Genomic DNA, 13616 nt, shown 5'->3' on the forward strand with positions numbered 1-13616 from the left:
GACTGGCTGTAAATCCTGATTCTGCAATCAGAGGCAGCAGCGAGGAGGGTCTGAGTGTATGGTGCACCTGTGTTCTGCTGAAATTCATTAGCCTCCCATGCCAAATAAGTATTTAGAAAACTCTTATCTCCTTCCACAGTTATGCAATTTTCAGATTTTCTTTCACATGATAATTACAGGAATTGGGTTACGAGACAATCAGCCTCGGGATACGGCAAAAGCCTTCGGTGCTGGTTTTCTATCATGCAACAATCCCAACACAAATTGAGAATCTGAGATAATTTTAGCGGGGGATTAGTGTCCCACCTCCCCCATGACCAATCCATCAAATATGCATAAACAGTTGTGGCAATTTCTTCATAACGACACTGCCAATTTGAAACTAGATCTTTTCTGGATTAATACTTCAGTTTCAGACAGTCAGGGGTTGTTCAAACAAAACCTCTTTATCTTCTATTGTTTTGTGATGGATGAGGCTGCACCTTTCCTCTGCCAGTCACTGTAATCCATGCAAACAGAGCGAACAGCCCTGCTGCCTTCCCCTGCATGCTAGCACAAGCCGTGGAGACATCCTGTCTCATGATAACTTTGTCAGTGTTTGGGGGCCTTTCCGAAGATGATTTTGTCATGTGCGACTCTTCACTCTCTCACATGGTGATAGGACTGCTGGCGTTGTTGCCTCCAGCTCCCGTGTGCGCCGCTGACGAGTGCCACTGTCACTCTGGTCATCCCCCTGTCTCGACAGGCCACATGCTCTTTGTGACAGCTTCAAACAGGCCTGCAGCTCAACTTCTGTGCTCACCTGAGCATACACTGCCCTGCTTACTCCATGATGAATGATTAATCAGTGCATTTATTTATTTTTACTTACAGGTAAAAATCTTAAAAATCTTTCCGATTTAAATTTGGCCATTCCTTTCACGGTCATCTCCCTAATGAGTTCTGCAGCATGTCCAGTGCTCCTATTTTTAGATCCCATCTTTTGGGAGTCCCAAATGTGACTGCTGCACGTGCATATTTGCGATATGTACGTCTATTATGTCAAAACAACAACCCTTCAACTGAAATTATATTTTGAGGAAAAAGAAAGAAGTCACATGGAGCCAAATGTTGTGAGCTAGTTGGATGGTGAGAAACCTACCCTACTCAGAATGCAGAAGCCAAGGAAGAATTTTAACTTTAAAAAACAAAAGTGTAGAACATTTAAAATAACAAAAACTAAAAGCACACAATGCTAACTGCCAGTCCACAGTAATATCATGTCCACAGGCATCACCGTCTTAAACGAAATGCTCAAGAAGCCATCGTAACAATGACTTTCTCGTCACTTTCCGCACTATAGTTCGCCTTTAACTGGATTTCCCAGTCCATTTTGCCACTTCCTCCTTGTTCCATTGGGGCCCCACCCTAGTGAGTCTCTGTGATGTCCTCTGTGATGTATCGATCCCACTGTGCCAACTGCTACGCTGAACTCCTTTTATATCGGGTGACTGAGCAGGTGTAGGTCATTCGTTGAATTATGGAGATGCAGGTTGGAAGTAGTACAATTTTTTTAATAAAAGCATGCAAATAAAAGAATAAGATAAGATAACCTTTGTTAGTCCCACATGTGGGAAATTTGTTGTGTCACAGCAGAAAGTGGACAGTGCACAGTCAAAGTAGCAAAAATTAAGAAAAACACTGGAATAGGATAAGATAATAAGAATAAGAACAAACAGAACAGAATAAAATACAACATTGTCAGAAAAAGACAACTGCACTTAGTGTTACTGCACATGTGTGGATGTGTGTATACAAAATATAAATAATCAAAATCAATATTAACGAAACCCACAACATAAAATCACAGACACGATAAAATATTAAAGTTGCTTCCACACTATGACAACACTCCTGACTTTTCAGTGTGCTGTGAGTGAGCACACAGTGACACGATGGCACAAGGCACAGCTAAGGTCATTCACGGCATATGGATGATACAAAACGCACATTCACAGTCTCACCTACAGGGATGCATTTTACCCTGCACAACCCTATGAATGTAAAAACAACAAACATGCTCCTGGTCGAAGCTGTGACCTGATGGCGCCTTCGCCAGGCTTGGACATTCCAGACTTTTCCACTGAAGACTGATGGTTGGTTAGTTTGTCGAAATCACATATGCACATGTGCTATACTGCAGCACCTCAAAGAGGCTAGTGGCCACATTTAAATCAGGAATTATTTTTTATTTTTATGGGGAGAGCCACAAAACCCTGTATGTCGCTAACATTTTAGAAAAAGAAACACACTCAGGGATTTCACCCCAACATCTTTTCTTGCACTGTGACTAATTATGTTAACTTTCAATGACTTCTTCTTCTTTTCTTCTCTACTAGCAGTGTACAGGGCCTGAGGGGACAGTAATAAATAATTTCAAATGCAGAAGTAAGTTTGAGCTGCACCTTCTGAAATGAAAGTAATAATGAAAAATTTCCTTAGAAGTTTATGACTTTAATATATATGCATAAAAAGTAACACTGAGATTGAAGTTCGGAGGGATGGACTGACCATATGCATTTCTGATTAGCAGCATTTGTTGGAGAAAAAGCAAGTCAGTAGTCAGCTATAATAATGGCAAATGCACATGACTGATTACAACACTGTACAAACGTCTCATTTCATTACATTTTGGTAGAAAGATGGTGCACCAATGTACTGGAATGTGTGCAAACATACAGTATATATGGCAAAAACAGAGTTTGTATAATTCTAACAAGCTTGAAAGTCAATATTTTGGTGTGACCACCTTTATTCGCCAACGCAGCCTGAACTCTCTTAGGCAAATGTTCTTCAAATGTCTTTAAGTACTCTTCAGGAATAGTTAAACAGGCTTCTTGAAGGAGATTCAAAGCTCTTCTCTGGATGATGGCGGCCTTTTGTTCTGCTATTTGTCAAAATTATCCCATACTACTTCAATAATGTTGAGGTCTGTGCTTTGGGGAGGCCAATCCATGACTGATAGTGTTACGTTGTGTGTTTTTTCTGTCCAGGGATCCTTTCACGGCACTGGCAGTGTGTTTGGGTTCATTGCCATTTGACAAATGAAGCCATTACCAATCAGATGCTTTCCCCACAGTGCTGCATGGTGGATCAAAATCTGACAGTACTTTTCCGTGTTCATAATTTCAGCAATTTTCACATATGTCCAACACCACCAGCTGAAATGCAGCCAAAAATCCAAGACAAACTTCCACCGTATTTTAAAGGTGGCTATAGACCCTCACTGTTGTATCCTCCTTCATTTTAAAAACATTGTTAACTACAACTTTCACATTTCTATTCGTCACTACATAAGACATGTTGCCACAGACTTTCAGTCCAGTTCTCTTGTATTTTGTTGGGTCTCTGCTGGACTTTTTCCTATTTATTCATAAGGTCATAATTTTCAGATACAGTTCATCTGTTGTCAAAAGTTTTTTGGGCCTCCCGCTTTCACTGCCACGTCACTTTTCCAGTTTCCTCTGATTTTTAAGGACACATTGCACAGCAAGTGTGCCAAGTTTAGCTAGAAGCTCCCCAGCTCTTTGGGAATCCCCTTTGGTGATTCCCAAAGAGCCGGGGGAATCAACTGGGTTATCGTTGTCATTTTTCATATATTCAGCTAAAGCAATGGGAACAAATTGTGTTTTTACAGGTACAAAGATTGGGCTGAAAATGTGTCAAAAAAGAAAAAAAAAAGGAGCCAGTGTGCAAAGAAAAACTTTGAAAGACTTGACAGGAAAGCCTGGCTTCATGGAAGCAAAGTGTAAAGAAATTAAAGCTGACTCAAGACTTTTGAATAGTACTATATATTGTAAGAACTGAATACAGCATACAGGACAAGGTATAGCAGTAAGATTGAAACATGTTAGTGAAAAGAATGATTTAAATATCCTCAAAGGAACGGAGCGTGATTGGAACAGAGAGTTAAAAGACAAACAACTTACGTTGTGTCCTTTAAATGGTTTATAAAACAGCAACCAGTTTGCTTAGTTAGCTCTTTAATCGCTTACAGAAAGCAAGAGAAAAATGGTTCTAATAGGTAACATTACAAACTTAGTTTTTAAAAGATTAACATAATAGAAGGCTGAAAGAGAGAGCTAATTGTACTGAATAAATAGCTGGCCAGATAACATGGATAAACAGCTGAAAGTGCAGATTAAATGTTTGAAATCGTTAATTCAAATTATTAAACTGTTTAAGCAGTTTGCTACAAGTAATGGCTGAAAGCAAATAACAGTCACGGAGAACAGCTGGAAAAATTATTGCAGGCCTAATGGATAAACTGTTGAAAGACCTAAAAGTAAATTATTTAACCATCCCGACCAATAAGTGATGGAATAATAGTACGTGTGCTGCACCAGGAACGCTAATTTTATTCAAGTTTAAAAGCACTCCCGTGCAGATATTAAGCTCAACCTAAGGTCATCATTTGTCCCGAGAATCAGTCTCTTACTTAGAAAAGACTGCAGTCAGAGATAATTTCTCCGTCTTTGGAAAATGTGCTAAATTTCTTTGTGGGGATGAGATTAAAAATAGTCAAAGCCACAAAGAAGCAAGATGTCCTCACACTCGGAGAACAGGTCAGGTTTTTCCTTCTACTGAGAGATCCATCAGTCGTAATGACTCTCATTTTGGCGGCACAACGGGGAAAGCTTTAAACATATTTGGCACCAGACAGACAGATGGTTCAAACGCACGGATCAGCACAGCAAAAGAACCAGAGCCTAAAGAATTAAATCAACCCAGGAGTAATTACATTCAACTATTGGTCAGCCCGTTCCACTTGCCTAGCCTGTTGTTATCGGGGACGTCATCTTTCGGCCCCGGCGCGCAACAGGTCCTCGTATTGGGAACATATTTCACGCTGTAATGATGTTGCTTGCGAGGGAGTCATATCCTGCTGGGCAATAATAATGAGAAGATGATGTTATGACACAAAAGGCTGACAATTAACCTGAAAATACATCCTGAAATTTGGGAGCTCTATGCTCTGTATGGATACAAAATCTCTGAGTCAGGCCATAAAGTAGGAGGTAGTGTGTGCTTGCAGGCCATTTCAGTGAGTACACATCTCCCTGACAGTATGTTTATACAGTAAGTGGTTTATCAGCTGCTCTCGGTTTTATGGGGGATAAATTACTGGAAAATTGTCTCCCACTTTTTGATATACTTTGTGCCATAGATTCTTTTTGGGGGGGCTTTGACTGTTAATGGCCACAATGCTGACGAGTTTCTATACCTTGTGGGGCAAAAAGTGGTGTTATAGAAACAAACAAAAAGACCAGTATGTTCACACTACCCTATGGTGTCCTGTTTATTTGATCTGGAAAATGTTGAGTCCTAATTAGGTGCAAATGTACTCATTAGTTGAAGCCACTCTGCGGACACCGATTGTCAATGAATTATTCAAGCTCTCTCTCTCTCCTGTACGCGACATCAATACTCGGCTCTTCCCGCCACACCGCTGTGCATTCTCATCTGCAATTGCATACTGCCGCTGTGAAATGAAGGGTTTTTGAATTCATCAGAAGAGCTGCTCAGAGAATACAAATCATTCATATCTTTCCTGCCTCCAGCCTTCTCTTCTCAGACCCCTGTCCTCTGCACTGCAGATTTAATTAGTTCTGCCCCAGTAACCCTGCTTCTTTCTCCCTTCTTCCCTCAGGTTATGGCCATGCAGCCCCCAGCACAGATGGAGGGAAGGTGTTCTGCATGCTTTACGCCCTCCTGGGCATCCCTCTCACCTTGGTCATGTTCCAGAGCGTGGGTGAGCGGATCAACACCTTTGTCAGGTACCTGCTCCACCGCCTGAAGAAGTGCCTTGGAATGAGGCGCACTGAGGTCTCCATGGTCAACATGGTGACCATCGGTTTCATATCCTGCATGAGCACGTTATGTGTGGGCGCAGTGGCATTCTCCCACTTTGAGGGGTGGAGTTTCTTTCACGCCTTCTACTACTGCTTCATCACGCTCACTACCATCGGCTTTGGGGACTATGTGGCGCTGCAGAATGAGCACGCTCTGCAGAAGAAGCCGCAGTACGTGGCCTTCAGTTTCATCTACATCTTGACAGGTCTGGCCGTGATTGGAGCATTCCTCAACTTAGCAGTGCTGCGCTTCATGACCATGAACGCCGAGGACGAGAAGAGGGATGCTGAACAGAGGGCTCTACTGGCCCATAACGGTCAGGCAGGCGGACACATCAACTGCTCCATAGATCCGGCCTCTCCTTCCTCCACGCATTCTGGGTGTGTCGGCGGAGGGAGTGCGATCGGAGGAAGCGGGGGAGGCGGAGCGGCAAGCCGGGGTCTGCGTAACGTTTACGCTGAGGTGCTTCATTTCCAGTCCATGTGCTCCTGTCTTTGGTACAAAAGTAGAGAGAAGCTGCAGTACTCCATACCCATGATCATCCCCCGCGACCTCTCCACTTCAGACACCTACATGGAGCAGGGAGAGGCTTTTTCCAATCCCCTTCATTCTAACGGCTGTGTGTGCAGTCTGCAGCGCCACTCGGGCATCAGCTCAGTGTCCACGGGGTTGCACAGCATCAACACCTACAGAAGACTCAATAAACGCAGATGTTCCATCTAGAAACCCAGAGGACTTTGTGCATTTAGATGAAGTCCCACTTGAAGTGAGGGAGAGCCCTCCTACTGTGGTGCGAGATTAGTTGTGGACACCAAGGGAACTCTATTTGCATCCTGAAGAGATGTTGGACTCTAGACGCTTGCCTCTTTCTGGCACTGAAGCGGATGCATCCTTCAGACTCCAGCCATGTATTTAACTTCCATTAATTAAGCACAAACCATTTAGCGCTAACATTGTTACTGATGTTACAGAGAAATGACGCTAATGGTTGTTTTAGAAGCATTCGTTACACAACTATTGCTGTTAGAAGACAGGGAAAAAAACCACGTGCATCTCTCTGCACCTCTGAATATCGAGTATCTTAATATTGAACTCAGTATTTTCTGTGCTCATGAGGCGGAACTTTATGTTTGAATATGAAAAGGGACAAAATACACTGTGAGACACACTTTTAAGAGTGAGTAGGGTGTACTAACTGTATAAAATCCCTGCCAAGGTATATTTTATTGAAACAAAAAACAACTTAAATCCACATTTTCCAAAATAAATCTTTGGCTGTAAGGAGTATGGTCACTTCAGTGAAATTAAAGCTTGTATATATTTGGACACTAGTAGGTGTTATTGAGGGAAAACCTATTTTTTCAGTGAACGTTTAAAAGATAATTGATCTCAGTGTCTCCTGTGTGTCTACAGTTCAAGTTTAAACCAAACTTTCTGCTCTGCTAACTACTTTATTTTCTCCATCCATGAGATTAAACCACCGTGTAGGTGCTTAAATGACTGAGAATGATTGAGCAGGTTTGCTGAAGAACATTTTGGGGATCAAACCTGCGACAGTGTCTTCAACCACTAAGGCCTCCCTGACAGCCCATTCAGACTTCACTGCAAAGCGCTGTGAATTTCTTTTGCAAAGTTTCTTCGTGTGCATCAAACTATCTTATGTACATGTTGCTTGTCATATGTTTTCATATAGAACAACTATATTCCCATAGTCTAAATTAGAGCATGCAAGCTCACTTACGTGTAGTGGAAAGTCATTACTCAGTGCTGCACCTTAGAGGACTGTCGTACATGCTTTCATACACTGGATCTTAGAGAACCATTTTTTTAATGGAGTCACATTATGTTGGCGATACACCCCAATTAACTCCTCCCACTTTACTACACAGAAATGTTGAATTCAGTACCGATGACTGAGAATATCAGGCGTCCACCTCACTTACTGATGGCCTCACAGTTTGCACCTCATGCACTTATGGAGTCTTTGCTCCAGCCCCGTCTAAACGCACTTGGCTCAGCTAGCTGAGGCCTTTATGCAGTGCTCACTTTTGCTTCAGTCCTCTCTGAAAGAGTTTTCTTACATAATCTTTAGCTTATTATATTTTAGTTTAGTGGTTTTACTTTACAGAGTGTCACATTTCATCCTTTTTTTGTACTGGAATGTTCTCATTAACTGCAATATGCCTGTTAACATTGTTCAGCATCTCTTTTTAACCGAGTGATGAACAGTCAGCTTTGTGTGTTACTATACATTAACATTATGTTTTTTTCTTTAACTATAATAAAACATGATTTAATTAACATGGCTCTCATTTATTACTCTTGGACAGTGTCTTAAATTTGATCTTGATGCTTTTGGTGTATTATTTTAATTTTTAATCATGATATTGGTGTCGATCCAATACCTAGTAAATACAGGTAGTAGTGTTGATACCAGTACTGATACCTTTAACCTATAAAGGCAGCTTATATATGGGAGAGCAGTGTCTCATGATTTTTGAGATGAATCATCATCACTTGAAAATTCTGCTAACACATTTCAATTACCAATAAATCCACACAACAAAACATACTTTTCAGCTTTACATTTATTTTGAAAATACATGTAACACAATTTTTTTGTGCACAGCAGTGGAGGCATATTTTTTCATTGAATGGACTACACAGTCGCATCATCTCCATTCACTCCAATGAACCTTTTTCTTTCTTTTTTTTTGTTACAGTAATGGCGGATCATGGAGCCTCATAATAGTTCAAATCAATGCATTCTATTCAACAGCTCTGGTTAAGTGTCCAGACACATCCTCACATATTTTACTGTATGTATACATATTGATGTAATCACATATACAGTTGTATCTGGTATGGTAATATTATAAATCAATGCAGCTATAGATTTATAATTATCAAAATTTGACAGTTTGTCACTTAATTTAAATTTGCTGTTAAACACTGCCGTGCATCGCGTGACAAACCCAATTCTGAACGCTCGCCGACACAAATGACTTACTCAGTGGCTCTGGGTGTAGCACCATATACCATTCTGACACCAAATTCACCATGTAACTGCCAGTGGCATCATTCAACAACCAATCACTTGGGGAATATATATTTGGTCACACCAGTGCCTAGGTTTGTGTTACTTTGGCCGAACAAAATGTAGTAGTTGAATAAATGTAGTAGTTGAATAAATGTATGTTGAGAAATATACCTTCATGAAAGGAAACAGAAAACTACATGAAAAATCAAGAAAGAGCAAGTTAGCAACAATGCTTTTATTCTAAATGACACCCATAGGATGGAAACGCGCTTAGAAAGACATAAAAAAAATTGTTTAGCAGTTAAACATAAATGTAAACAACATGGGATTTTAAATATTTAAAAATATGTAAATATTTTATAAGTGAGGAAATGCATTCAGAATATTATTTTACAATTAAAGGATGGCGGTCTGTGTAAACATAATCTTTGTTTGTTTACAGGAAATCTCCTGCGATAATGTTAAATAATTTACCAATTCAGATGATTTGTCTAAATGAAAACATAACCAAACCCTTTCCACCCTCTGAAGACAGATATTATGTGTTGCTTTTCTTTGCTTTTGTATCAAGTTTTATAAAGTTGCTTAGAAATGTGCCCCTAACAACGCCACATAGTGACTTATTTTTTGGTTTTAAGCATGACAAGCTCTCATTTATTTTGAAAAATGAAAGCACTTTACCCAAAAAATATTACCCAATTTTTCTGCAATAAAAAAAATTCTACACCTGTCTGTGTGCATATGGTTAAATGTAACTCATAGCAAATGCTCAAATCATCCAGCATTAGAGCAACAAGAGACTCTGCTACACACACTCTGGTACAGCCTCTTGGGCAGCTACTGTATGCATGTTTTTCTACATTTATTCAGCATTCAGTGTGTTATAGATTGCAGGGGAAGTCAACACTCATCGTTCTTTGTACCTTCCAGGGATTTAATAATGAATGAGATGCCCTCAACAGTCACAGTGCAGATATTCATTGAGCTGAAAATTCCTAACAGCACAACAGCCTTTTTGTCTAAACCCAAAGAGAAAATATTTTACATATTAAAGTTGCTTCAATGCAGAATGGCTTTAATAAAATATGTATTTAATGCATCATAAACAAAATGCATTAGCTTCAGGGAAAAAAAGGCCTTTAGTTCCTGTTTAAGCCAAAGAAATGATCATTTTCTATCTTAATTTGTTTTCTAGCATTTTTGGTTGTCAAAGATTTTCCTACTTTTGTTTCTACTTTGTGTTTTATCTCAATTTTGGCTTTATGGGTATTCAGAAAAAAGATTACATCCAGATTTTTTTAAACACTCTATGTAGACAAAGCCTCACATTTTTAGACAAATCCATTATGTTTAATGAATAATAAACCGTCTATGTGACCCATGGTATTGTTGTAAAAACTCCCTGAATCTGTATTTGACTGCCACCAGTCCTTTCATCACGACTAACTTTTCAGCCGTGCAGGCTTCAGTGACATGTTACATAACCAAAGTTAGGATGGGGTGACTTGCAGTGTATTCATCCGTTTTGAAAATTATTATATAACTGTCACAGTCACACCTTCACAGCTGCAAACCGTAAACTCTTCCGCTCCACTTCCAAGGAGAAAGTGCACAGATGATCAGCCGAGATCTTCTTGTTGTTCGTTACTTTCCATCCTTTAACCCTGCAAGTACTGACCTGCAGCACTACACTCAGCACCACTTTGCGGTTCAGCAGTTTCTCTATACCTTGTCTTTATGTTCACATCACAGCATATAAAACACAATCAAGAAGCTGCAGCTAATTTAGAGATGTAGAGGTTTTCTTTTCCTTGTTACATTCTTTTAAGATAATTTAAAGGCTATATAAAGGCATTAACGTTTACTAAGCTGCTTTTAGGTCTCAATTTCTGGGTTCTTCCCTTCCCTCCACCTTCCATGTCACTGGTTGTGGTTCAAGTCCTGCAGGCAATGGATGCCTTCCAGGGCCTACATACATTGGCTCTCCATCCAGTACTATGTTACTGTCCTCACCCATAGACCACTTTGAGAATGCAACATTCTTTAAGACATAAGTAATACATTCAGATTATAGATACATTATGTAATTAAAAAAAAGCTTGCAAAAAGAAACAATTTAAATAATAATTAGTCCTGAGAATTTGTTAATGGTTATGTCTTTTTCTTTTGGCTTCTCCCTTGAGGGGACACCACAGCAGATCATCTGCCTCCATCTCACCCTATTATTAGGCAAGGCAAGGCAAGGCAAGTTTATTTATATAGCACAATTCAACAACAAGGTGATTCAAAGTGCTTTACAGAGACATTAAAAACAAAAACAAATAAAAAGCACGATTTAAAATTGATTAAGACAAGCAAACAAACAAACAAACAAACAAACAAACAAACAAACAAACAAACAAAACAGTATTTAAAATCAAAAATCAAAACAGTAGATAAAATCAGAACAATAGATAAAATCAGAACAGTAGATAAAGTCAGTAGTTAAAATGTAAGTTTTGAAATTTAAGCTTAAAAGTGTGGATTTGGTGCTTTATTCAAAAGCAGCTGAGAACAGGTGAGTCTTCAACCTGGATTTAAATAAACTGAGTGTTTCAGCTGATCTGAGGCTTTCTGGGAGTTTGTTCCAGATATATGGAGCATAAAAGCTGAATGCAGCTTCTCCGTGTTTGGTTCTGACTCTGGGAACTGATAAAAAACCGGATCCAGATGACCTGAGGGATCTGGAAGGTTCATACTGGGTCAGGAGGTCACTGATGTATTTTGGTCCTAAACCATTCAGAGCTTTATAGACCAGCATCAGAACTTTAAAGTCTATCCTCTGACGGACAGGCAGCCAGTGTAAAGACCTCAGAGCTGGAGGATCCTCCTCTGTTACACCAACCCTCTGCATGCCCTCCTCCACTAGACCCATGGAAGTCCCGTTTCCTCCTGGCTGGCACCTGGATATTCACTATCCTTTGCCCATTAAATCCACCATCCTTCCTCTCCGCATGTTCAAACCATCTCATCCTTCCCTACTTAAGTTTGTCTCCAAACTGCGTCATTGTGGACCCTTTTAAATTTGGGCAGATAACTGAATTTATGCCACGCTGACTCACTCAACTCTTGGGGAAACGTGGATGTGGAAAGCAGGAATTGGGAATAAAGTGAGAGCTTTTTCAACACCTTTTTTTGTGTATTTGTTTTCATTGTGTATTTGAGGCTCTTCATGAGATCATGGAACCATACTTGCTGGTCCTAGGTGTTCTCCACTCTTTGGGTGTAATTTATTTGTTCATCCAAGCAAACAAAAAATATATATAATGAGGTTAGGATTTAGATTTTTATTTTTAAAAATTACACCGATGATGTGGAGGTCTCAAAAACTCATGTAGGAGATATGATAGACTTGGCACAGGCTGTGTTCTCTTAATAGGTACCAGAAACTGTACTGTACAGCCACTAAACTTTAACTGTGTTGTTTATTATAGACTGTACTTTCCGTCCATCATGTTTTATGGCTCAGCCCCACCAAGATCAGGTGGTTGCCAAGTGATTGCATTTAACTTTTTTGCTTTTAGCACCAATTACAAATAGTTGTGGTGACCAGCTGGTCACTCGGAGTCTGGGTGTGCAACAACCTTATCTTCTGTGAATTCAGCACAGATAATCACTGTATTATTACAAACTGATTGGGCATATTCATCAACTTGACTGATAGTGGACTGAGTCCACCTTATTGGAGTTTTATCGCTGTTTGACACACCAAAGTAGGTTTGAAGATGGCAGATAACTCAAAGGGATTGCAGACCTGGTCCTTGTGTTTGAATCAACTACTTCAAGGGCAACAACATCACAAGTTCACTGCACACAGTTGCATTAATTTTATTTGTTGTTGTCTCCAACCACTGTTTCCTGCTGTGACTGTAGCATTAATAATGAGCTCAGCTGGCCTTTCATAATTGCTTCATTTATTTCTCACAGTGCTGTGGTTGGGTCCATCATTGTTTCTTGAAGAATAAACAAGCAAAAATGTGCTACTGACGAGACAGTTTCTTAGCCTATTGTTTTCCATTTCCTCATGTTTATCGTCCTCTACCCTTCTTTATTGGCAACTGCTGCCTGACTGATTCATCTGAGAGAAGTCCAGCCCTCTTTATTTTTTTCCCGAAAGTAATCATTTGTATTAATGATAAGATCCTATTACATATACAATTTGGAACGATGTGTCCTCCAAAGCAAGTTTTCGATTGAACTGTAAAATTTTCTTTTTCCCCCACACTGCTTCAGAGGAATGTTTCTGGTTTGAAATCATTGTTAAAAAAAAAAAAAAAGTCTAAAAAAAAGCATAGGTTTACAAAATCCCGCTGCATGTAATGTTTGTGGTAATTTCCAAATTAACAAAAGAAATACTGACATTATGTCCACTGAATGCTCAGTGTTTTGTGTTTTTGCTATGTATTTAATCATTGATGCATTCAACTAATTTATTTCTGCACTATTTGGTGAAATGGACCAACGCCATTCGGAGACAAATTTATAAACAAAACCCAATGAGTATTTTTAGGAATGTGGACACAACTACAGAATATGACAGGAAGCATCCACAGAGTTATGAGCTTTTCGAGGACACAAATACCATCTGACAGGCTGCAGTTCTTCATGGTTGGACGGCCAAGCTTCACAAAAAGAACACAAGAAG

The 13616-nt window shown here is 39.7% G+C and overlaps 1 protein-coding gene across 1 annotated transcript in view; it reads left to right on the forward strand.

Moving 5' to 3' along the window:
* kcnk3a (potassium channel, subfamily K, member 3a) overlaps window positions 1–8195 on the forward strand; it is a 46659-nt gene extending 38464 nt beyond the window's left edge. Inside the window, exon 2 of the mRNA XM_063496253.1 lies at window positions 5690–8195. Coding sequence (XP_063352323.1) covers window positions 5690–6615 — 926 coding nt within the window. The 3' untranslated portion in view covers window positions 6616–8195. The remainder of the gene's footprint in view (window positions 1–5689) is intronic.
* Window positions 8196–13616: the final 5421 nt, after the last annotated feature.

This window comes from Pelmatolapia mariae, linkage group LG15 (assembly GCF_036321145.2).
Source record: "Pelmatolapia mariae isolate MD_Pm_ZW linkage group LG15, Pm_UMD_F_2, whole genome shotgun sequence".
NCBI classification, from domain to species: domain Eukaryota; kingdom Metazoa; phylum Chordata; class Actinopteri; order Cichliformes; family Cichlidae; genus Pelmatolapia; species Pelmatolapia mariae.